The sequence below is a fragment of the Epinephelus fuscoguttatus genome, linkage group LG8, assembly GCF_011397635.1.
Source record: "Epinephelus fuscoguttatus linkage group LG8, E.fuscoguttatus.final_Chr_v1".
NCBI lineage: Eukaryota > Metazoa > Chordata > Actinopteri > Perciformes > Serranidae > Epinephelus > Epinephelus fuscoguttatus.
This window is the reverse complement of record NC_064759.1, coordinates 8869817-8893111: the sequence shown is the minus strand read 5'-3', so window position 1 is coordinate 8893111 and position 23295 is coordinate 8869817. Positions and strand designations below refer to the sequence as shown.

Sequence of the window (23295 nt, the reverse complement as noted above, 5' to 3'; positions counted from 1 at the left end):
AAGAATCTAAAAAGAATCTGTATCCTACTTCTGTCTTAAAACACTATTGCTGGAAGCCTATTGCTCAGGCACTGCCAAAACTCTTGATGCATAAATGGTTTGTAAGGCAGGGGATGACGTCGCCTGCTTCAATAGCTTCCACTTTAGTTTGGTGTGGTGATGCCAGCATTGCTACACAGGAGTGGAAATGTATGGAGAAATGCACATGTGAGTGACTGACTGTGGAAAAAAATACATCTCAGCCTGTTCATCGTCGTTTTCGGACTCTACTTCTTTTCACACTTCTTAACAAAGAAGAGGAAACATTTAGAGGTGTTGTTATTTAAAGGTTATGCAATGGTTTCACTGGTCCGGCCCACTTGAGATATGACTTGGCTGTATTTGACCAAGGAACTAAAATGAGTTTGACACCTTTGGTTACGAAGATCTTTGTGTCTCTTCTTGTCTGAGATATGATTTAAGAAGATTTAGACTTAGACGTATTATATAAAAATTGGAGCACTACAGACATACATTTTCAGTGTTTTCTCCTGTCACCAAAGTAAAGTGTTAAGTTAAAATTGTGGATTGTGTCAAAGAGTTTCTGTATGTACTGCAGGACCTAATGATAGGTGATGCCAGACTGCCAGTGTTTTGAGTCAGAGTAAATACAGTTTACTTTGTGTTTAGTCTGGCTTTCTAGGATGACTAATGGCCATTACAGATTTATGACACCACTAACTACCACTCTCCTGTGGTGCTTTGAATAACACTTTACTGATTGTGGGGTTTTTTTTGCATGTTATATAGATTATTTTTTGCACATATTTTGCACATTTCCTTTTTTCTGTCAGCATGTGAGGTCAGATTGTGCAGTATTAATCTGTTTATCTGGACCTGACTTGAGGAGAAAATTGTTTTCTCTGTGTACTTAAAGCTGCACTAGTCCATATTTTTTTTTATCAGAGAATTATCACCCGATTCTGCACTTCCTTTCAGCTCCACCCAGAATATTTGCGTCTTTCAACCCCTGTTTTAGATGCTCCGGTAAACCAGCAACTTGCTGGCGAACATAATGGCGCATTTAGTAGCCAAGGAGTTGGTGGAGACAAAAACATGACTCAGAGGAGAATGAATATTGGACTTACAGTAGCATGGCAGACGTCAGAAACTTCATTCCAAATGAATGCCAAAGCTTATGTTGGTCTGTGTCGGCCTCATGCTATGTTGTTATGTTAGCTGACACAGTAATAAGCTCACTGCCCTCCACACACACACACACACCCACACTCACAGCTGTGGAAGTCTTCACCTAGTTAACACAGCCTCACTCTGCGATGTCATTAGCCCTTTAAATAAACACAGCGTGCTTCCTGGTTCAGTTGCTGTGTGAACATTTATTACCTCTCATTACAAGACTACAGACCTCTCACTGCTCAAACAGCATGCCAGGCGTTTGATTAAAAAACAGTATGAAGGCTGTCCAGCTTCTACCTGATATCAGATGGCGGTCGTCTCAGCTGTTTTGCTGCAGTGTTGTATTAAACAGGATACTCAGTCAAACTGGTTTATCTGTACGGGAAGGTCATCTAGAGAGACAAAGAGAGCAGGAGAGCGGAGGGGAGCGATTGAAAGAGAGGGGGTATTGTTCTGGAAATAGCTTCAGGGCTTTGTCCCTCAGTGTGTGTGTGTGTGTGTGTGTGTGTGTGTGTGTGTGTGTGTGTGTGTGTGTGTGTGTGCAGGCAAGTACCCATACATGTATCTATTGATGAGGATCTGCGTTTGTGTGAGCAGTCTGTCAATGTAAAACCGACTCACTGAAAATGAGGATTGCGCTATCAACACCAACGTTTCCCTATCTCTGTGTTTGTTGTTGGTGTGTGTGTGTGTGTGTGTGTGTGTGTGTGTAATGGGTGTGCCCAGGTGATGCAGGCTTGCGGGGGCCGGACTTAGCTCCTGCTCCAGGTGTGTCTTTGTGTTGTAGTGCCACAAGACGTTGAGAGGCAAACGGTAAAGACTTAAACACACAGATCTAGGTCAACTGACAGTGAGATAGCTGGCGGTCCAGTATAGAAGGAGAGGCAGAGAGAGTAAAAGGGAGCGACAGATGAGAGAAAATGGAGAAAAACCTTTTTGTACCTTCATCCTGAAGATTTCCAGGAAGCTCAGGGATTGCTACCTGTCTGGACTTGCAGAGGGAAAGGTAACTTGTGTGACACTTTTTTCCCTTCTTGTGAGTGTGTGCTTGGGGTGATTTAAGATAGAATTACATGCAGATATGTGTAGAGGCAGGAAGAGATAGCAGGTAGAATAACAGCTTTGATACACAGACTATGTTATTCAGAGCTCTGGGTTCCTTTCTGAATTCAAGAAGCGCCTGCCTGGCGTGTTGACCTTCGATCAAGTCAAGCCAAGGTAATCTGAAAGAGGCTAATGGAGACTAACATATGCTTATTACAACTCATTACACCATGGGTCAAACAGTGGGGAGGTAGCACAACTCACTATCTACTCTCTGTATGATTATGTTTTTGACTTTGAGTTTGCATGCGAGAAAGCTCACAAGTCAGCACATGCAAAATGAATGAAAATGGAAGGCAGGTCATTAGCTTTACCTTGAGATGTTAATAAACAGTCACAAGGGTTTATAAGATGTTGTGCTTTTGGTGTATTTGCCTTGTTTCCTAGGCGTTATTCGTTTGTTTTGTAGATCAAAACTGTTGACTCACAACGACGTACAGCCCAGGCATGACTTCACACAGTGTCTTGCTCATGCATTTTTTATGATGGAAAAAAGTCACAGTTGCGAAAGCGTCGGTGTCAGGAGAAGTGCAAAGTGATATTGATCAATGTAGTACTAAAATGCACAATCTGTGATGTAGACGTCAACAACAGGGCAGCCCCACCCACCACCGACGATTCACAGCTCAAGGCTCTCATTTTAAATCTGGTTGACAGCTTTGTTTCTGTAAGAACTTACACTAGACAATGACTACATCTGAATTATTTATGTTTTTCTTGCCGTTAAAGATTTGTTTGCATGAGTAAAACATGCATGTGTCAGCTGAGGAGCACAAAATGCTGATTTCTGACACTTCACAGCTACGAATGTGAACATTCCCCAGACTCATATAGTCAAAATAAGTGGGATTTTAACAGTAGTGGAAAGACACTCAGATTCCTTACTTGAGTAAACGTAGCAATACTGCAATGTCAAATACTCCATTACAGGTAGGAGTCATGCATTCAAAACCTTACCTAAGTAAATGTAGTGAAATATTAACAACAAAATGTACTCAAAGTATCAAAATAGTTAACAATGATGCATCAATGTGTAAGCAGCATTTTAATGTTGTAGCTGGTCGAGGTGGAGCTTGGTTTAACCACTTTATATACAGTTACTGTATCTTCAGACCAGAAGCTTCCAAGGAGGCAAAGTCTCTCGCAGACGCCCAAGAAGCACGACTGTCAAAAATATTTGTGGCAGCTTTGGTCGCTCTAGTCGCTCATCACGTGAATCATTGAACGTTCGATCTGACTCTTACTCTCTCTCTTACTGGCTTGTAAGCAGCGTAGTTGCTGCTTGCTGTTGTCCAGTCAAAAAGCTTATAGTCGGCCTAATGGTCAATGAAAACAGAAAACGTATGTCATGCCATTCAAACCAAGCAAGGAAGACTTGCATGCCTGCAATTCTCTCCTCTATTACCCACATTACACACTTACTTACCACCAGACCAACCAACTACCGCCGTGACACGGTCCCAAGCCTCATTATTTTTATTTTGGTCTCTGTAACCGAACAGCGACACATTATAAAGGACTGACTGGGCGTTAATGCATGAAATCAACTTCTCGATATCCATTGTCGGAACAAGTGTGCTGTAGGAACCAAAGTTACATGGCTTGTTCACTGAGACCCGCTCAGAACCACGTCAGAGCTCATTACCATAAAGTTAAACAAGTTTTAACTCCCCTCCGGACCGCTCCAGTTGCCTTGGTTGCCCAAGATGTGTGGCTGACGACCAGGTCGCTCATGTCACCCAAGTCGCTGGGCTCTCATTGAAAATGAATGACTTCCACCATTCTGGAAGCTCTGGTCGCTGTTGGTTTGAACGTACAGTCAGTTAGCTTATTTAAGTGGTTTCCAACCTTGGGTTTGACCCTACTAAGGTTCACAACATATATCTAAGGGGTCTTGAGGTGATTAATGGGAAAGGAAAGAAGTAAAAACACATTTCAGCTACATATATTTTGGATTTTTTTGGTGACATATTGCATAGTTTTATCTCTCTGAGTCTCAAATGGGTATTTACATATGGATGGTATGGATGCGAGCAAAACCATACAAATAGCATTTTTTTCAAGATCTGGGTACAAAAAGGATCGAATGCAGGTATCGTTGGACTGGAGGAGCTTTGATACTACTTGTTACTGGGTTATTTTGGTCAGTTGATACCCAGCCCTATCAGCTACACACTGGTTTTTTTGTAAGAGGTCACAAGCCATAATAAAGTAAAGGAACCACTGGTTTGTTCTTTAAAAATGTTTTGTTTTATAAGCCTATTATGTGCTTATTTTAATGTAAAATCTCAGTCTGTAAGATAACTGATAATAGCAGCTGTCCAATAACTGTAACACAGCCTCAGAAATGTAGTGAAATAGAAGTATAAAGTTGTACAGAATGAAAATGCTCAAGTGAAGTAGCTCAAAACTGTACTTAACTGTCGCACTTGAGTAAATATACTGACTACCTCTGGGCCTTAAAGACTCGATAAACATGTGTTGCTTATATTATAATATTAGTTAAAGCAGTTTTGTGGCATCTGGCTCTTCTCTCTGTGGCTGTTGTGGCAGTATTCAAATGTCTACTGTGCTACTTTACTTCTCACACTTCTTCTTACTATTAAAGTGCTATGAGTCAACCGCTGTCTGTGACATGACTTGGGTTACAGGATCCTGCTATCCAAAAACTGTATGTGTGTCAATATGTAGTCGTTGATAAGAGTGGGCACTGATGCTGCCAAGACAAATTCTTATTCATTGATTGTAATCGCAGGCATTTAAAGTGGTTTTACTGAAAGGCTGCATGAAAGGGCTTCATCGTAACAACACTCAAGCAGGTATGAGTGTGTTATTACATAGCAGGCATATTTCTTCTTTTGTGATCTGGGATGTTTTTTGGAGGGTTGTTCGTGCGTGACTGGCCCGCACAATGCGGGATTGCACCAACAAGCGCTAAACCAAATTGAGATGATAAGATAAAACTGTTTGATTATATCTTTTATTGCATTGCACCATTTGAATTCTTATTAGCCAATCCAAGTTTATTTGTTAAGCAATGATTGATATTAGATTAGATATGATATATGACATAAAAAAGTATGAGCAAATTCTGTGTAGGTCGTGGCTTATAAATGTGCCGAAAATGTGTGGGCTTCATGATATGTATTAGGTTATTTCACTAAAATTCAGTATCTTTGCTGCATCTGGTGCAAACGGAGCCCCCAAAGTCCTGAAAGATTTTTATTATTTTTGCGAACAAGACTTAAAAAGAAATTAATTATGCTGTGTTAAGGTGACCCCTTGTCACTTACATGTGCTAGCAAACAACAGGAAAATGCCTAGAAGTTGCTATGTGAGATGCACTACCGATGTAGCTAATTTTCAAAAACCTGAGGGTATTAAATAAGTTACATTTGCTAATTGTGCAGGACAAACTGTAGAGCTTGAAGCTAACTAAGTTACGCAAGACCTGGTTTTGATCTTTGCTGGGTTAAATGATGATCTCACCTGCTGATTTGATCGAGTAAATGTAAATTTCAACGTATTTTACCTCTGGCTATTCAGCGGGATTGCTTCCTCAAGTCAACAGGAGAAGGATCACTGAAGCAGACTGACAATATTGAGTTTGTCAATGCTTTCGTTCTCTTTATCTCTCTGGTAGACATGGATGGATTAATGACCGGGCCTATCGGGCACAGGTGCAGGGGCCCCCTGGCCTTCACCTGCAAAATCTCACTTGATTTAACATATGCTTCTGACCAGAAAGGGACTCAAACTGACCAAGAAGAGACACAAAACCACTACAAACAGCTGCAAAAGTGACACAAAGAGACTTACAATAACTATGAGCAAGGGCGAAGCAACCACTAAGAGGCACAAAATGACTAAGAAGGGATGCGAAGCAGCTACATAGAGACATAATGACAACAAAAAGACACAAAAAACTACAAAGTGGTACAAAAATACCACAATGGGACACAAAACCACAGAGAAATGGTCTACAATGAGTTGCAAAACAACAACAAAAAGAGTGGTCAGAGAGGTGCTGAGGCCTCTTGCATGTCTGTGCTCTGGGACGCATAGTCTCACAATCCATCCATGGACATATGGTGCCAATAAAGTCCTTTGACACACTGAAATATGTATATTTTTGTTAGCTGCATGAATTTTGTTTGCGCCATCAGCTGCATATTGTGGTGCCTATTGTTTTCTCATCCAGTGGGTGTTCGCGTCGTGCTCTGTGTCTATTCAAAATTGTTGATTTCTATTTAGAGGGTTTCTCAAATTGTGACTTTTTCTGGGGAAATAACATATTTTCGTCCTTTCTGCATGATTCATCAACTGAAACAAGCTAAAAAAGGAAAATCCTTGTCTGGTTGAAGTGCACATACAGTCTGTGATGTTAGGACAGGATTAGTTTGCCTTAAAAATGAAGAGTCACAGATCAAATACTGGCAACCACTTCCTCAGACTGTACACTTAATAATCAGTGGTGTGGTGAAAGGTGTGCGCAGGTATGCGAGGTATGCTCAGGTCTTTTTCTGGCCTTTTACAGTATACCCACCTGTCAGCCATAAAGACATTGGAATATATAGGAGAGTATACCCACAAACGTCTTTGTAACCTGCCCGTCTACCTAGTTGTGCACCCACCTCATCAACTACCATTACAACACTGTTAATGATTAGATAATGTGTTGCTTTTTTTTCTAACGACAAAAAAGTTAAGCACCTGTTTTGTTTGTGTCTCTTCTTCAGGCAGAGCCCTCACCAATGAAGACCACCTGGTACTGTCCTCTGGATCTGGTAAGGCCAGAGTGTGTTGCACATGTAACATGCCATTACGAGCATGAAATAGGGTAACTGTGTCAGGGACTTTTCCTCAGGCTAAAACTGGATCGTTAGAGCTCCATGTAGCGAGTGAGGAATGAGTTCAAAGCCTCTTGATTTTATGTCCTTTTCTACATGGATATTGGGTGTCTTTAGCAGAGCAGATTACATCTCAATCATTTTAATGAGACCGTCTAGTCTAATGGTGTAAGTCTGTTTAGTTCAGTGAGAGGACGAGGTTAAATTTAGTACTTGGAATCAGTTCAGGTTTTGTAACGACATTGAGCCGAACAGTTTATTCCTCACAAGTGTCCTTCAAAGAATTCAAAGTCCATACTGATTTTCACGCTTTGCAACACATGAACGCTGTCTTAACCTGGTTTCTCCGCTCTGTAGTCCACTGTGGTGGAGGAAGAGGACGATGGAGTGATCTACACAGTGGTGGTCAAACAGCAGCATAGTGCCCCCAATAGTGTGACAGTAAGTCATGTGTGACTGACTGGAGGTGACTGATTGAATTGGCCTCCGATTTGCAGTAACATTAACTTCCCTTCTTTTCCTTCCTGTCTTACTCCAGTCAGGGGTTTCTCGTTCCCAGTGTGTGAAAGCAGGGACTGAAGAAAAGCTGGTGCTCCACCTCCTCCACTCCTTTTCCATGGGAGACTCCTCCTTCATCACCATCTTCTTCTCCACCTATCGATCCTTCACCTCCACAGGGAGAGTGCTGGACATCCTTACTGACAGGTGTTATTCTTTTATTTATTTTTATCTCTGATCAGTAGAATGTTTGTTGTGTTTGTCTGGGAAGAGATGGTTTTTCAGTGGAGAGTTTTAAAAAAGACAGAAAAAATAACATGCTGGTTTGGTAGCGGCCCCAGGTGCAACGATGCACAACAACCACAGCAGCTGTCAGTATCCTGTCTGGCTGGGTTTGTGCAGTGTGAAACACTAAAATCTCAGACTGATCATGTACAGTGGGATTTGGGTGGAGGAAGATGAAAAGAGATGGAGTGTTCAAGACAAAATCCAACAAATCTAATTTAACAAGACTGAAAGCAACAAGCAGCAGCTTCCTGGACTGAAAAATTAAGCTAAGGCACGCGTGCCAAAAACTGCAGTTCCTCAAATAGCCACTTGAGGCTGGCTCCCCATAGACACCCATGTTAAAATGCCCGATGTCTAACAGAAATTAACAAAGCCTGGTACAAAAAACAGTTTTAGTCTCTATAGCTAATTTCCCCCCTACATGATAACTGTACGAGGGTTGAATTTTTATGTAACTCACCCGTTTACATTTTTATTAAGCTTAAAGTAACTCATATTGACGTGTGTGGCTGTTTTGAGTGAGAGGCTGTCTGTGACACAACTTGCTCCGCCCTCTCATCTAACTGTGGTCACTTATGGCTCCAAGAACCCAAGATGGCGATGGCTGACATGCCGAACTCGAGAGACATGTATAGTACACAACACTCTCCGAACTGCGCCCACCACCAGTACGAGACAAACCCACCAATGCGATGGCTGTCTGAACCCTGCTACAATTCTACAGTGTTGCGAATAAATGAGACTAAATGTAGCAACAATCCATTTTATAACTTATAATACATGAAAACGTGATTCACTTTATAAGTAGCAAGATATATGTGATGTTTTAACGTTATTTTTTATAGCTAGCTAATTGCAGTTTCATTAGAGCTTCTGGGCGCAAAGGGGGCTGATTATGAACTTACATGTAGGTATGTTGGGCGAGTCATGTAGCTAGAGGCACTCCAGCTGCAGTTATACTTACTCAGAACTCGAGGCTTCAAAACAAGAGTCCACAAATCAATTCATTATTTAATACAGTCTGTGGTTCACAATGACAGTGCCAACATGCTGCTAACATACTTTTGCAGCCATGTTTACCATATTCACCATCTTAGTTTAGTGCTAATGTATTAACTTGCTAATACATGCTAATAAATTAGTACCAATATTTGGTATTTGGCATGGATATACAAAGAGAACTGCATACAGTGTTGGAGGCTGGACCCGCTTCTTTCCACTAAATGTTGACCAGTGGCACATAAGCCCCAAATAGCTTGATTTTTGCTGTATAAGCTACCCCGATCTTTTGCATCGTGGGGCCCATAGAGCAAGCACACAAGACTTACAGAGGCTGAGTGGCTAACTTCTGATTTAGCGCTCTGCTAACTTGAATGCAGATTATTCAACCATGTGGCCCTTACAGATTTTCTAAATGTTATCGGCCCGAGCGTATTAAATCTTGATGGTGAAACAAGTCATTAGATGGGGAGTGACGCTAAAACAAAAATGTATTCACTGATTTACAGATGTCTCTTTTACATTGTAAGCCTATGGGGAAAAGTCTTTTTTGGCCCAATGGCATCGCGTGACGGACTTCGTAATTCCACATTTGGCCACTCTGTCAAATTGGCTTCAAAGCTCAGCGCTGCTACAAGGGGCTTGGTATTTGGTCAAACAATAAAGTTTCGGACAAGCAATATTTTGACGTGATGATGGCGACAGAGGAAAAGTCAGAGGATCACCAAAATTATTAGAATCCACCCAAGGGGAACATGGATGTCTGAATCAAATTTCCACATCCAGCTGTTCAGACGTTTCTCTCAAAACCACAAATGTAAACCTCATGATGAGTCAGAGAATCACGTGAGTCAGCAGAAATCATGATCTGGGGACCATAGCCTATATGTCTACAAAAAAAAAATCATGGCAATTGATCTAATAATTGTTGAGATATTTCAGTCTAGACCAAAGCGGTGGACCCATCGACAGACACTGCCATCAGAGCTATACTGCGACATACTGAGTGCAGATAAATAGTTACATTAGAGTCTGCAAAACTGGTTCATCAGTTTATTGTACACCTAATTTCCATTTTCACAAGATAAACAGACATTAGCCGAGCTTCGCAGTTTGTCTTCAAGCTGAGCCTAATTCAAACAGCAGTCTCTAGATTAAATGTGTAACTTAATTTAAAAGCACTTCCACAATGGAGAAAGCACCTGTGAGCCTCTTTAAAATAACTAATATAATTCAGCAAAAAAAAAAACATTATTTGTGGAGGCTTTTTGTTCTCTTATAAAATATTTTATTTATTTATATTAAATATTTGGAGGCATTTGTATGAAACAGCTGTTTGCAAACTTTTTCCAAAGAAGCAACACAAAGGAGAGTTTAGACTCCTGGCAGTGTTCTTTGTCTACCTGCAAACATCAGGACAACACCTTTGCTAAAAAGCATCTCGAGAAAAACAAGCCATAAATAAATTCATCACAAAGCACAGCTATTATTCATGACACAGCAGATGCACACATTTGAAACTGAATTATATTTATGTATTTTTTCCGCTCTACTGACTTTTTCTTTTTTTTTGTTAACAGATTGGAGAATCCGCCTGGGGACAGCGAGAAGAGCCAGACGAGACAATCTTTCAACAAGTGAGTTTTTGAAAACGCTACCTAACGTCTTTGTGCAACTTTTACTGTGACATGCAGTGTGTTAGTGTGTGTGCTTAAACATAAGTGTGAAGCTGGCTTCCATAAATATCTTTAAAACACTTTCACTTCTTGTTTCTGTTTGAGTGAATATGTTTATTACCAGGCAGAGTTCATGTTTTCATTTCAAACAAAAAATGTTTGTCCTTTCCTCTCCTTTTTGTTTTGTTTTGGAATGACACATTTACATAAAATACGTGAACACCAACAGAACTAGGGATGTTCATGGTTAACTGTTAATTGGTTGTAACTGCAGAGAAGATTTTTGATGGTTACACATCTTCGTCTGTAGGTTTATTTTGCTATTCTTCAGTTTACTGCACTGTTCACCAACTGGTTCTGGTGGGAGCTGGCTCACGGCGCCACTCATTCGGTGACTACCGCTAGTAACGCTGTCCTCACAGAATTGCTGTGGAAATACTGTGTCCACCCTCCAGTCTCCACCCAGATCACCCCAGTGAGGAAACGTAGGGCAAGCAGCTCAATTTTTAGCTGCAAAACCCCCTTCAGCATAACCTTGTTATCATTGTTAGCACAGTTAGCAGCTAACTGTTGCAATGTCAGCATGGATAGGGGTGCTAACATAGCTAACAATGCTTAAGGGGTTTTGCGGCTCAAAATTAAGCGGCTTATATTGGGAGGGAGACTGGAGGGTGGCTACCATGTGTCCACAGTTACCACTGTTAATTGCCAAATGAGCGACCCCACTAGCTAGCTCCCAGCCAATCCAGATCGTGCGTAGTGCAGTGCGGCCATGGCTAATGTTAGCTAACCAGTGGAGACTGGGGGCTAGGCAGGCCCTCAGGAAGTGTGAAGTCAATTTTTATAGTGGCCAAACTGTCATTTCCGGGGTCCGTCACTTGATGCCATTGAGCCCCAAAATACTTCTTCCCATAGACTTAAACTGGACAGAGACGTCTATAAATCAGTGGATACATTTTTTTGAGGGACATAAACCCCCGCGAAATGACTCGTTCCACTCTAAAAACTTAATCCTTTCGCTCTGATAATATTTGGAAAGTCTAAGAGAGACATAAGATTTAATTAATTTATCCCTGTTTAAGTTAGCATGTGCATTGGAATGAACAAAGCCCCGCCACCAATGCTGTATCCAGGTCTTTTAATACGTCCATGGAGCTGGGCAGTCGGCACTAAGTTTCTTCATGTTAATGCAACTTGCATTAACATAAACATAAAGGTAACATAAAGGGAAAGACATCCACACAACAAAACATTTAAATTTCACCACCTCTAAATGGATAGCGCTTTGAAATGCGCCGCTAAAGCTCACTGAGTCAGTGGAGCGCCTGACTAAAAGGGAAGGCCTCTTACGTTTCATGTCATTTTGCGTTTTCTTTCCTCTTAAAAATTAACTGGTTAGTTGCCAGTAAATGGGTGCTGAGCTATCACAAGCGAAATTAGCGGAAAGTGACATTCCAATGCAGAGGACACCAGAACAATGGATAGTAACAGAGAATGCAAACCATCTCAGCCTGTCTTTTTCATTGACTTGGTGAATTGAGGATTGCTAACTAAAGGAAAAGATGCTAAACTGTATAAACCTCAACTACTGTTGAGAACGTAGACTGTGAGGTGAGCTCAGTCCTGACCCTATGCTTCCACTAAATTATACTGTAGACTTATCTCGAAGCCGCTTTTCTTGTCTCAACCCATTGATGTGATTTCTTGGCAACTTTTTAGATGTGTTGGAAAATATCAATATATTCAATCAATTCCAATCTGCAACGGCTTGTTTATCTGCTTCAGTCGACCTGTACCACCTCAGGGTTTAAACCAGAAACAGATGCACCCTCCCTTCTTTTGCTCCCAGCAAACTCCAGGATTAATTTGAAAATGTTTCTTTCCTTCCCTGATGACCTGATTTACCGACACAGCACTGTGAAGAACTTTTATATTCCCAGAACTCTGAACTGTCTGGAGGTCAAGGCTAGAAAACAAAAGCTTATCAGGTTTCTGATGGTCCATAAAGTTTGAAGTAACATCCCCTAACACTCTCTCATTTCTTCGTTTCTCTCTTCTCATTCCTGCAGGGCGGTGTGTACAGTGTTCAGCACATGGCTCTCTGAGTATCCTGAAGACTTTAAGAGTTTAGGGGAGCCTTCTCGCCTGCTGCGCCTGGCTCCTCTCCTCCCCCAGGACTCCTCGTCTGCAGTCGACCTCCGCGCTCGCCTCCTCAGGATAGCCGAGGAGCTCAGCGAGAAAGCTCTGCTCCCTGATGCCCATGAAGGTCTGTATTTTAAATGGGATTTAAATGACACCAGTTAAGGCTTCTTTGGATAAAGTTTTCATGTAGAAATACACTTGTCCTCCTGTTTAAATCTCACACTTGGCCTGTAAAAGACAAAAAACACAACACGGGCTGAAATCAAACAGCTTTAGAAGTATATATTCTTTAGACCAGTTTCTGTGTCTCTCTAAACCAAGGAGTTTGTAAAGGAGGAATTTTCCCACCTGGACCCTATTTCCCAATGTTTTTGTGTCTTATTGAGAACAACAATTTTTAAAATTGCTCCAGTACTGAGCGAGAGCGCTGCAGCCAACAGCAGCAAAACAGGCTGTAACCAAATGGGGCTTTTGTGCATTATCAATTTACATCCAAAAGTGTTTGTTTTTGCCATTAACAGGCTCAGATTATAATAATAAGTGTCTGACAATGTTATGGAAATGATCCCTACATGGATAGACCTTTTTGTTAAAGAGTAAGATCCTTTTTATTTAATCAGAAACAGCCCCAAAATCGCCAGTTATACCAGACTCCATTTAAATTGACAGTAATTTTAGCACGTATTGATCCAGCATATTACCACATCTAACTGGGTGAATTAAGGGTTTATTTCAACCGAACCAGAGTTGGTAGTTGTTGGAACAATGGAAAGATGAACCAAAGACTGGTTTTGTGAGTTTTATTTTGTTCCCATTGACTTTGAACGGAGCATATTTTACCATATTACTGTTTTTTTAAATGGAGTCTGGTTGCTTAGTGATACAGATTTAAAACCTGTTCCTGGTTAAACAAAAGGGGTGTTTTCCATTCCATGTTCAACTCCAGCCTGTGGCCCTTTGCTGCATGTCACTCCCTCTCTCTCTTCCCCTTTCACGCTCATCTGTCCTATCAATTAAAGGCTTAAAAATGCCCAAAAAATATCTTCAAAAAAAAAGAAAATACCAAACTTCCCCTTTAATGTCCCTGAAAATTGGACCATTTTACAGATAATATCTGGACACTATTACTTTTATGCTACAAAGCCATGGTTTGTGTTGATTGGTAATTCGAAAATGTTAGCATGCTAACATGCTAATATGATGGTAAGAATTATAAAATACCTGCTAAACATCAGCATGTTAGCGTTGTCATTGTGAACCTGTTGCCATGCTAGCTTTGGCGTTTAGCTCAAAGCCCCTTTGTGTCTTACTACAGCTTCAGATCTGCATCGACTCTTAATTTTGGTTTTTTCTCATCCTGTAATCATGAGGTCATGAGTGAAATATTTCAGTATCTTGAGATATCAAAGTAATTTTCTCATTAAGATTAGATTGGGCATTATTATTTAACCAGTTTCCTGGGGTTTTCCTGCGATAACTACTGTTATCTTGAGGAAGCCACAATTCTTTGGAGCAGAGCAACCTCATTATTACAGCGTGCACAGAGAAGTGTGCAGCTCTGAGAGAAACTGATTCCTGCAACTTAAGGAAGGTAAAGATAAATTGGGCCTGTAAACGAAAGTGTTTCTTATATTCTAAATCCACAAACAGCTTCATCCTTTGCAGATCACACCGGTATCACCAGCCCTCCTCCTGACGCCTCCAAGTTTGAACCCACCAGCGTCCTTGGATTCCCTGCAGCGCTCATCGCTGAGCAGCTCACCAAAATAGAGACAGTGAGTTCTCTTGTTTTTTAATGGTGGCATGGAGCAAAATGTTGACCAGTGATTCTGAGATTTAATTACAGTTCAGTCAATGCAAAGCTATTGTCATTTGGTTCTGACATTTACAGAGTATGTTTGCATGCTACTGTCTGTACCTCTGCTTTGAAGTCAGTGTTGACTCTGTAGATGCGTTCAGGAACAGTCTGCTTTCCACCATCATAACCTGTCCCTTTTGCTTACATGTGATATTTTCATATGGATGCATTTATATATAAATGGTATATAAATTTTATATATATGGTTTGTTAGACTACACTGAAGTAAAGTGGTTCTTACAGTAACATGAGCCGCCAGCAGACAGCGGTTGATATTTATAGATGTATATGCTGTCACTTATCAGGAGCTGTTTGTCCGTCTGGTCCCGTACCACTGCCTCGGCTCACTGTGGTCCCAGAGGGATAAGAAAGGGAGGGAAGACGTTTGCTGGTCTGTCCGGGCCACCGTACGACAGTTCAACAAGTTGGCCAATGCAGTTTTAGCATCATGCCTTTGGCCTACGAATCTGCGCAGCCAGCAGAGAGCCCGGCTGCTGGGGAAATGGATCAGCGTGGCAGAGGTCAGTATGCAAACATGAAAGGTCACAACAACAAATGAAATACTTAACGGTACGTCAGTTGAGGTTTCGAGTCTTCCAAAATCCTCAACTGTGCATTTTTCTACAATAAACCCCCATTAATCCCCTAACCATAATCCTATTCTCAGCTCTGACTGTGCACATACCATCACAAATTCACAGTCTGCGTGGTTTCTGCTGTGACTGTTGTAGTAATTCTACTTTAATCAATAGCTGGGAGCAAAATAAAATAATGAAGTCTTGATTTATGGTTCTCTTCTGGACAGAGCAGCAACAAATCACTAAATTGTGCTCGACTCTACTTGAGTGCATTTGGTGGTCGAGCACTTTTGGCAGAAAATAAGAAGACAGATTGTTAAAAATTAGCATAGTTTCACACTGGAAGTTCCAGCACACCTTTAGGAAATGAAATAGGAAATGTACTCTGCATGATCAGTACATACTAGAAATGTGCTGAGTCGGAAAATGTGATGTACAACCTGAGGGCAAAAAGTAAAGCTTTGAATCTGCTTAAAGAACGTCAGTATTATAAAAGAGAAATGTGGATTAACAGAGTCCTGTGACAGTGTTGTGGTTATTGTGCACAATAATCTTCTACAATATTAGTTATAGGCTCAAACAGATACACACACACACACATAAACATATCCTCAGCTGTTATGGTCACATGAGCAGTTTTATTCCTTTCCGAGCTCTTTATGTGTAAATAGAACGCAGCTTCTCTCCAGCACTCCTATATGGAGCTGCATTTTTCATCACATACACACACACACACTCCAACATCCTCTTTGGCAAAGCGAGGTATCGCTGGTTTGCTGCCAAAGCGCCGTCCCAAGCCCACCTGATGTTTCTTTTGGGACAAACCTCTTTAGCAGTATGCATTATTCAGTGCTTTAGGCTGACACTGTAACTCAATTCCAGCCAGACCCACACCCACAGGTGTTCTCAGTTACAGTGTGACTATGTGTGTGTGTGTGCATGCAAATGAGCACGTTCATCTGTGTGTGTGCTTTCAACAGGAATGCCGAGCCAGGAAGAACTTCTCCTCGCTGTATGCCATCGTGTCTGCCCTGCAGAGTAATCCCATCCATCGGCTGAGGAAGACGTGGCAGGACACTGACAGGTCTGCAGGGGAACAACTCTCAGTTATTTTTTTTAAAGGAATTTATTGTCATATTCACAAAAAAGCGATTTTCACTGAACAATGAAATTCATAGTTTCTTGTCTTTTTGAGTGCCCTCAAACAAATACTGAAAAGTTTACATGTAAATATTTTATTTAAATGACAACAGTTAGAGAAATCAGCATCATAACTCAGGTGTAAAATAGTGGGATGAATGAACACAGCAGGTATTGCAGTATTAGTACTTCAGGACATTTATTGACCCCTGCTGGCGACCAAGGAACTGCAGCAGTGGCACTTCAGGTCTTCAGCTCACATTATAGTCACTTGAAACAGAAAGAATTAATGACACCTCATTCTCAAAATAGAGGATCTTTCCCTTGAATAATGATATGTTATTGTGCGCGCTGGCTGAGTGTCACTCCCACTGTAAATGCAGCAGAGCTGTAATTAATGCTGCTGTGGCATGTCAAAGTGCCCACACAGGTCAAAAGGCAACAGTTGAGATTTCACTAACATACAGGTGGAAATTGTTAATCAGCATTTGGACCATTCGGGACTTTTCCTGCAGCAAATTCTTTTTTTGTTGCCTCAATTTAATGTATTATCTTTTTGGTGAACATACACTCTGTCACGTCCCACCCTTAGGCAGCCCTACGGGGCCATTGCCCCAAATCAAACACATAAGACACCTTTTAAACAATCAAATCCATGGGATTTATTAGCAACAGACATGCTCTGCTGCTGGAACAGGAACCACCTTCTTGCCAGGCCAGGTGCACCTCGCTGAGCGCTGCACCTCGTTAGGCAATGCAGCACACCTGGGCAGAGCTGCAGGAGAGGGGGAAAGGGACAACAGCACAGGAACACATACAGCTGTAAGGCACTGTAAGAGCAGTCAACTGTGAAATAAAATTTTTACAGTATTTTTTTTTCTCCCCAACTCTCTTTATTAGTTTTCACACAGAGGAAAACAGTATTGCTGAATGCCAAATTTTGTGCAATGTCTTAAGGGATCCCCTCAGAGAGAATCTGATCCTCTCAAGCTTAATGCACTGCAATATCTCATGAATCCATCTAATTATTATGAGTAGGAGGGGAGGAGGGTGTCTACGTATACATTACTTTTTTTGACTTGATGTAGTGTAGAGCTGAAACGATTAATGAACTAATCGGTTAGCGGATCAATTAAAAAATAACCAGCAACTTTCTTAGTAATCGATTAATTGTTTCAGTGATTTTTTTTATGCAAAAACACCAATAATCCGTAGTTTCAACTTCTTTATTTTGAAGATTTGTTGATTTTCTTCCAATTATATGAAAGAAAATCAATATTTTTGTGTGTCTTTGGACTGTTAATCAGACAAAATGACATTTGAAGACATCTTCTTGGATAATTTTAAAAGGAATTCTCCACTTTTTGTGATTAAACAAGAAAATAATCAGCAGATTTATTGATATGAAAATAATAATTATTTGCAGCTCTAATAAATTGAATGATGCTTAAATAGTTTCAAAAGTAAATGAGGACCAGGAGAGCAGATTCCCCATGGCATTAAACAACTACAGAAACTGTTATTCTCAGTACACTTTATTTATTACATACCAAGGCGACCTTGTAAATAACTCCGAAGTAAACCTCATAAAGAAGAAGTAGAAGGAAAAATGATTTCCCTAAACTAAAACCAGAAAGTGCCACTTCAGCAGTGTTGTACCCTCAACATAAAGCCAATCCATTTTCAGTCATGCCATCGTCTCTGAATCAGCATTATTCTGTGAGTGATATTAAACAGTCTTTAGAGTCATTGTTTCCCAAACCTTAGTGTCCAAATACAGTGCATGTTTTTGTGTTTGTAGACTCTTTGAATTCAGCGTGTACAAAATATCATCATTACATTTCATTAGTTTGATAATATTGAAATCTGAATGATAACTTGCTCACTGTTTTGGTCACTGACAGAGAGGCAGTGAGGAGATATGAGGAGCTGTCAGAGATATTCTCAGAGAAGGACAACTACTCACAGAGCAGAGAACTCCTAAAGGAGGTAAGTTCCTGTCAAAAAACACAATGACAGTGGAAATAAAACACTCTGTACATTTTCAGACACATAATCTACTCGTACAGTGTTAACAGAACAGGTTCAGTGAGAAATGTAATCTTTTATTTATCGCATGCAGAGGCTGGTTTTCTACCCGAGTCACGACGCAGCACTGAACCGGTTTTCTTTGTAAAGCAAACGGTTCGAGCCTGAATGGCGTGTTTTCTCGACAGCTTGTCATTTGACCACTTGTTTGTTGGGTAACTTACTGGTTGCTTAGAGGCTGGAGAGGCAGTTTCTTGTGCTGGAAAGCTGCCAGTTTGAACTCTCACTCACAGGACTGTAGTGTTGGAGTGCAGATTTGGTCTGGAGTCAGCAACTCTTCTCTGATGTCTTGTTTGAGGCCTATTTTTACTCAGATCTCTGTCGCTCACGGCTGCTCTCAGATGCTTTTCTCTGCTTATCTTTTTAGGGACCTTGCTAAAAAAATCCAGCCAGCCAGCAGTTTGAGTCTACATCTGTGTGTACAATGTAAACTCCTGAAGCTCTGCATCCAGAAAGAAACTGTTTACTGTACACAGGTCCTGGTTTTGGACTGAATTACCTCTGCAATCAGTTTTGGACCTGATTTTAGAAATAACTGTTTATAGTGTGAATTAATCCATGTGGAAAACAGACGAGGAAGAAGCTCTGTGAGGCTGTACTTAAAGGCGTTAAGCTAAATACTTACATCAGCATGCTGACATGCTCACAATGCTACCATGTTGATGTTTAAAAGGTATAATGTATGCTGTGCTCAACATCTCAGTGCACTAATCTTAGTAAACCTAGCACACTAATCTTTAGCATGTTAGCTTGCCATAGTGTGCTAATTTGCACAACAGGCTGTTCTCATGCACTGTTCAGATGTATACCTACGAAGAGAAATGCACCACAGTTATACCACAAATATAACTGACATAATCATGAGCTAGTAATGTTTGCATAACCCATGGCTGTATTAGGAGAACTGGATACAGCATTGGTGGCAGGGCCCCATTTATTCCTATGAGAGTTGCTCAGTGGCACGTGAGGCCAAAATGGCTCAACTGCCGCTTATAAAATTCCCTGACTGATCAGCATTGCTTTGGCATTGCATGGCCCATAGAGCAGGCGCACTAGAGACTAACAGCGGCTGAGCACGACCAAGTGCAGCCCAGCGTCTTACTTCTGCTGGCCAAATGGCCAACTTCCAGTGAAGCGCTCTGCTAACTTGAATGGGGATAAAATGATTTAATCTTGTGGCATTTCTAGATTTTTGGAATGCTATCAGACCAAATGGGTTAAATCCTGATCATGAAATGAGCCATTTAATGGGGCTTGTGTCGCTCAAAAAAATGTATCCATTGATTTACAGACGTCTCTTTCCCAATTTAAGTCAATGGGAAAAAGTCTTTTTGGGCCACATGGTTTCACGTGACGGACCATGGAGTCACTGCAGTACCACTGTCTGGCCCCTACGAAAATTGGCTTCATTTCATTTCATTTATTTTAATTATAAGGACAATACACATTAATCAACATTTCTGGATATGTGCCCGTGTTGTGTGCATTTTCGTAAGATATCATACAAACCATTGTATGAGGATGCATGGAGCACAAAGTACAGCACAGGTTGATGGGAATGTCATTCGTTTTGCAGGTATTTGGCACAAACTTTATATAAAGATGGGCAGCATGACAGCTCCTTAAAAGTGAAGCCAAAACATTTTGATTGCCCCCTCGTGGCTGGTTGCAGTATAGGTCATAAACTCTGCCTCCTCTATGTTAGCAGACAGGACATGTGCCAAACAAAACAATCAAAGTACACGTACAAGTCTGTCATTTTAGCTAGTTCTTATCACGCTGTATGTTTAAGTGTTAATTTTCTGGTAAGTTTGGTTTTACACTGAACAAAAATATAAACGCACCACTTTTGTTTTTGCTCCCATTTTTCATGAGCTGAACTCAAAGATCTAAAACATTTTCTATCCACACTAAAGACCATTTCCTCACAAATATTGTTCACAAATCTGTCTAAATCTGTGTTAGTGAGCACTTCTCCTTTGCCGAGATAATCCATCCCACCTCACAGGTGTGGCATATCAAGATGCTGCTTAGACAGCATGAATATTGCACAGGTGTGCCTTAGGCTGGCCACAATAAAAGGCCACTCTGAAATGTGCAGTTTTATCACACCGCACAATGCCACAGATGTCGCAAGTTTTGAGGGAGCGTGCAATTGGCATGCTGATTGCAGGAATGTCCACCAGAGCTGTTGCCTGTGAATTGAATGTTCATTTCTCTACCATAAGCCATCTCCAAAGGCGTTTCAGACAGTTTGGCAGTACATCCAACCGGCCTCACAACCACAGACCACGTGTAACCACAGCAGCCCAGGACCTCCACATCCAGCATGTTCACCTCCAAGATCGTCTGAGACCAGCCACCCGGACGGCTGCTGCAACAATCGGTTTGCATAACCAAAGAATTTCTGCACAAACTGTCAGAAACCGTCCCAGGGAAGCTCATCTGCATGCTCGTCGTCCTCATCGGGGTCTCGACCTGACTGCAGTTCGTTGTCATAACCAACTTGAGTGGGCAAATGCTCACATTCGATGGCGTCTGGCACGTTGGAGAGGTGTTCTCTTCATGGATGAATCCCAGTTTTCACTGTTCAGGGCAGATGGCAGACAGCGTGTGAGGCGTCGTGTGGGGGGGCGGTTTGCTGATGCCAACGCTGTGGATCGAGTGGCCCATGGTGGCGGTGGGGTTATGGTATGGGCAGGCGTATGTTATGGACAACGAACACAGGTGCATTTTATTGATGGCATTTTGAATGCACAGAGATATCGTGACGAGATCCTGAGGCCCATTGTTGTGCCATTCATCCACGACCATCACCTCATGTTGCAGCATGATAATGCACGGCCCCATGTTGCAAGGATCTGTACACAATTCCTGGAAGCTGAAAACATCCCAGTTCTTGCATGGCCAGCATACTCACCGGACATGTCACCCATTGAGCATGTTTGGGATGCTCTGGATCGGCGTATACGACAGCATGTTCCAGTTCCTGCCAATATCCAGTAACTGCGCGCAGCCATTGAAGAGGAGTGGACCAACATTCCACAGGCCACAATCAACAACCTGATCAACTCTATGCGAAGGAGATGCGTTGCACTGCGTGAGGCAAATGCTGGTCACACCAGATACTGACTGGTTTTCGGACCCCCCCCCCCCCCCCCTCCCAATAAAGCAAAACTGCACATTTCAGAGTGGCCTTTTATTGTAGCCAGCCTAAGGCACACCTGTGCAATATTCATGCTGTCTAATCAGCATCTTGATATGCCACACCTGTGAGGTGGGATGGATTATCTCGGCAAAGGAGAAGTGCTCACTAACATCGACAGCTATCTGTGCCAATTAGTGTGCTTGTGTTTGATGGCACTGCTCGCGACTGAGTCAGACAGGTGCATGGCGGGAACTTGATACTGCAGCTCCACTTCCTTATCACTACTGCGCAAACTCTGGCTCCAAAAGCACAAGATACTAGTGCCCATATCCGGGATGTTTTGGCTTCATTTTGATACAGTGGGAGGAAGTGGAGACATGTTGTCTATCTTTTATTGCAGTCATTGGTATTTGGTCATAAACCAGAATATTGGGACAAACTGAACTGATACATCCTCTGAGGACAATTAATGTCTGCACCATATTACATCTGAGTATTCCAACAGATGTCAAGATGTGTCAGTCTGGGCCAAAGTGGTGGACTGACCAACCGACTGACACTACTATCTGTAGACCCACACAACCAGCATGCCTGTCAGGCCTCAGACTGCAGCTCTGAAATACCATGTGACTCCTCTGCAGCTATATCTCACATCCTAGTGACGAGCATCCCATAATTTGAACAGCAGTATGAGATATTAATGTGTCTGTCAAGAATCACTACTGGACCACATTTGTTAAGTTCCTATCTGCACAGACTGAAGCCGAGCCTGCTCCTCAGCTGAAAACAACATTCAGTGGAAGAGATTTATGATGCTTTAAAAGAGCAGAAACCAGTCTAATCTGGTTGAGTAGAACTGCCCTTATTCTGTCAACACTTTTACTTCAGTGTGAGACACCCATCTGAAGACGTACATTATATTTAGTTTGCACTGTGTCAGAGAGTTGGGGAAGTTGACAGGATTAGCTGTGTTGTGATTCGCTGTTACTGCGCAGTGCAGGCATCAATACCTTTGCATTAGCTGCGATTTTACACATGATACCCCCAAAGGAATTCATCCAAACATTTGCTTTCATTTTGAAAGCTTCACTCTGAGCTTTGATGCCAGAAAAACACCATCGCCTTCTGTTGCCCTTTGATTTTTTTCAGCACAGTTACTTGCTTCCCTTCATCTCCCAGCTTGTCTAAAAATGACTACGACTAGCAGACAGAGTGTTAGATGAATGATTCAGACTAATAAAAGACTTACTAAAAGTTTGGGGAAAGGAATTATTTACAACACTGTCATTGAAGCGTCTGACAGTGTAATAACACTTTATTATATGGTATGATTATAACAGGCTTTTTGTCTTTTTGGCCAATGTCAGGTTGTCACGACAGATCTGGAGACTGAGCATCAGAAGTAACATTATTAATGTCCTGAAAGTTAATTCATGGTCATACCAGTTGTCATGACGGATTTAGGTTTGATCTAGTTTAATGGTACATTTATGGTCTTTTGATTTTTTTTTTTTATTATTGCACATGTGCTCTTTCTCACCCTGATTTTTTATTATTTATTAAAGAAAAGGTTTAAGTAAACATAACTAAATCATCACATTCTCGTCCCAACTCGTCAAAAACCGCCACTTTGTCAATGGACTTTAATGTCAAAATATGATGCGCTGTGTTTCTTTTCAACATACACTTCTGTTTTCACAGGAAATGTACAGTTTCTGCTCGTTACATGCATACTGTCTTTTTCAAAATA

At 41.5% G+C, this 23295-nt stretch overlaps 1 protein-coding gene across 4 annotated transcripts in view; it reads left to right on the top strand.

Annotated features, from left to right (window-relative positions):
• The window catches only part of rgl2 (ral guanine nucleotide dissociation stimulator-like 2), a 48160-nt gene that overhangs the window by 14935 nt on the left and 9930 nt on the right, over positions 1 to 23295 (top strand). Inside the window, exons 1-10 of one of the 4 annotated variants that reach the window (XM_049583100.1) lie at positions 1986 to 2182; positions 7020 to 7067; positions 7488 to 7571; positions 7669 to 7835; positions 10496 to 10552; positions 12661 to 12857; positions 14399 to 14508; positions 14897 to 15112; positions 16150 to 16253; positions 18214 to 18298. In XM_049583100.1, coding sequence (XP_049439057.1) covers positions 2087 to 2182; positions 7020 to 7067; positions 7488 to 7571; positions 7669 to 7835; positions 10496 to 10552; positions 12661 to 12857; positions 14399 to 14508; positions 14897 to 15112; positions 16150 to 16253; positions 18214 to 18298 — 1164 coding nt within the window. In that variant the 5' untranslated portion in view covers positions 1986 to 2086. Of the gene's footprint in view, positions 1 to 1985; positions 2183 to 7019; positions 7068 to 7487; positions 7572 to 7668; positions 7836 to 10495; positions 10553 to 12660; positions 12858 to 14383; positions 14509 to 14896; positions 15113 to 16149; positions 16254 to 18213; positions 18299 to 23295 lie in introns of those variants that run through there. The other 3 variants (XM_049583099.1, XM_049583096.1, XM_049583098.1) reach the window with 3 other exon arrangements.